The following is a 2,930-nucleotide window of genomic DNA, read 5'->3' as shown; positions in this document are numbered from 1 at the left end:
GTGGATTATCACAGTGAGTAGCAAGCAGAGACTGAGAGGACAAAAAATTTAACTTCACAACCTTAACTATTGGTAGCCCTGTTCGCTTCACATGCAACCAAAATGACAAGCAAAACTTGAGTTATTGTCATGAAATTACAAACCATGAATATTTTTATGATAGGGCTTTTCTGTTCATTAACATAGATAACGTAGAATAACCTCATTTCTGGGGTTGTTAAAGAATCCTTTTACTATTGTCTTAATACTACATCACGATATTAAAAATCTTTAATAAGAGCCTTCTGGCTGGTATCCACTATAATGCTCAACCGTGAAAGTCCAGTAGAAGTGTTTATCAATCAACTACCACAGCAATAACATTCCTCATTAACAGGTGACAAAATAAAATCTTGGCTTATCTAACATCTTCACCTCAACCCACTGCTAACTTGTGCTGACAGTCTCTCTGACCTAATGTCTCTCTTATTTTTACACACAGACAAGGCCATAGTCAGGAATTGGTGATGAAAAACTATACAGCAATAACAACATTCATCTTGGTGGGATTAACAAATGACCCACATCTACAGATTCTGCTTTTTATTTTTCTATTTCTAACCTACTTGTTGAGTGTTGTAGGGAATCTGACCATTATCAGCCTCACGTTGGTGGATTCCCACCTTAAAACACCCATGTATTTTTTCCTCCGGAATTTCTCCATCTTGGAAGTGTTCTTTACCACTGTCTGCATTCCTAGATTCCTCTACACAATGGCATCTGGGGACAATACCGTTACCTACAATGCATGTGCCACTCAATTATTTTTTGTTGTCATATTGGGTGTGACTGAATTTTTCCTCCTCACAGCCATGTCCTATGACCGCTATGTGGCCATCTGCAAACCCCTGCATTACATGACTATCATGAACAACAGGGTCTGCATCAAGTTTCTTATTGGATGTTATATGTTAGCTCTGCTCATCGTCCTCCCACCCTATATCATGGGCTTCAAGCTCGAGTTTTGTGACTCCAATGTCATAGATCACTTTGGCTGTGACGCTGCTCCCATCCTGAAGATTACCTGCTCAGACACAGAGTTTATTGAGCGATTTGTCTTGGTCCTGGCTGTGTTGACACTCATTTTCACCTTGGTGTGTGTAATTCTGTCCTACACATACATCATCAGGACCATTCTCAGATTTCCTTCTGTCCAGCAAAGGAAAAAGGCTTTTTCTACTTGTTCTTCCCATATAATTGTGGTTTCTATTACTTATGGAAGCTGCATCTTTATCTATATCAAACCTCATGCAAAAGAAGGGGTTGCTATTAATAAGGTGGTGTCAGTGCTTACCACCTCAGTTGCCCCAGTGATGAATCCCTTTATTTATACTCTGAGGAACAAGCAAGTGGTACAAGCTTTCAAAGACATGATCAAAAGAGTTGCATCTATCTCAAAGAATTAAAAGACTAGTGAGGACAGAATGACAAATTATAAAAGAATTGCTGATCTCCATTTTTTCCCTAATTGTATATTGTTCATAGATTTACATATATCACAACTCCATTCTGTTATACCTAGTGCTCACTACTGATATATATATATTCCCAGATATAATTAGCTCAATCTATTCCCAGAAATACATGGGAATAAATATCCAGTAAATACTTATAAAAACACACTTGTTATTACTTACAGAACCAATAAATTTAGACAGTATCAATCTACTACCATATTAGCACTCAACTACCCCTCTTGCACTGATATGTCATGATCTGAGTCTCACAATTCCCAGGAACTTCAGTGATGATTATCTATATTTACAAGAATGTCCCTACAATCACTCTATTGGATAAAACTCATTATTCTCTCTCTCCCACTCTTCAGGGAGATATAAATGTAGGCTAAAATTTTCCTTTAATATCATTTGCTTAAAAATTGTACAAGTTCTTTTTATAAAACTCCAACCTTTTTCTAAATAGAATTTCATATTCTTATCTGTGTGTCTCTGTATATGTTGTTGTGCATTTGTTCCCATATTTGGAATGTCAGCTTAGCAGGCTTAAAAAGATAAATGGGACAGATAAAATATAAGTGAGAGCTTATACTTGCATTCTATTCTCCTATCCAAGTTATTCACCATAATTATTTTTCTAGGCACAAAAATCCAAGTTCCATCACAAAAACTTACAAATTTAGCCAATGAATAGAAAATAATTTTAAGTGTCCCAATTTTTGCCTTTCAGTTTAGTGCCTTATTCCCCCAACCTCCTTCTTCCCTCATAATTTTCTGTTTATATGATGATCTAGGAAGACATATGCTGTACCAGGAATCATACAGTTCAGGTTGCAGGCAGGCTCTTACTACCACCAATTCAGACAAATCTTTTAACTTTCCTCATCCCTTCTGATTTCAGGAAGGAATAAGGTGAGGGAGCAAGGTATCTAGAAAACAGGCAAGGAATCCCTATGATATTTGGGAGGGCTGTCCCAAGCTGATGTATTAGACTAAAAAACAGGACCAAATGGATCAGTAGTCCTTTCTGTCGGGTAAGGAATTAATGAATCTTTTCTTGTAATAAAAATTACGTAAGGGGAAATTAATCTTAATTCCACCAATCCTCTTCAGTTTGTCCACTGGAAATCAGCAGATCCAGAAAATGTTTTTTAAAATAAAAAGAGAAAGAAAGATCTGTGAGAATCTTTATTGTGAACTATGCAAAGCTTGATTCCTAAGTTGGATTAACAAGCTAAAAGAAATTAAGGGACATATTCAATTGGCTGTGGATGGATAAAAATAAAGGGGTAGCTGAAGATAATGATTTTTTAATCTTTTTTTATTGGAGTTCAATTTGTCAACATATACCATAATACCCAGTGCTCATCCAACGAAGTGCCCTCCTCAGTGCCCATCACCCTGTCACCTCAAAATTCCCCGCCCACTTCCCTT

The 2,930-nt window shown here is 36.8% G+C and overlaps 1 protein-coding gene across 1 annotated transcript; it reads left to right on the top strand.

Moving 5' to 3' along the window:
* The first annotated feature begins 506 nt into the window (after window positions 1-506).
* Window positions 507-1,445, top strand: LOC112674851 (olfactory receptor 6C2-like). The gene has a single exon (XM_025471231.1). The coding sequence runs from the start codon at window positions 507-509 to the stop codon at window positions 1,443-1,445; it is 939 nt and encodes a 312-aa protein (XP_025327016.1).
* The last annotated feature ends 1,485 nt before the right edge of the window (window positions 1,446-2,930 follow it).

This window comes from Canis lupus, chromosome 10, assembly GCF_003254725.2.
Source record: "Canis lupus dingo isolate Sandy chromosome 10, ASM325472v2, whole genome shotgun sequence".
In the NCBI taxonomy this organism is placed as follows: domain Eukaryota; kingdom Metazoa; phylum Chordata; class Mammalia; order Carnivora; family Canidae; genus Canis; species Canis lupus.
Note: the sequence above shows the minus strand (reverse complement) of the source record. Positions and strands in the feature narration are given on the sequence as shown.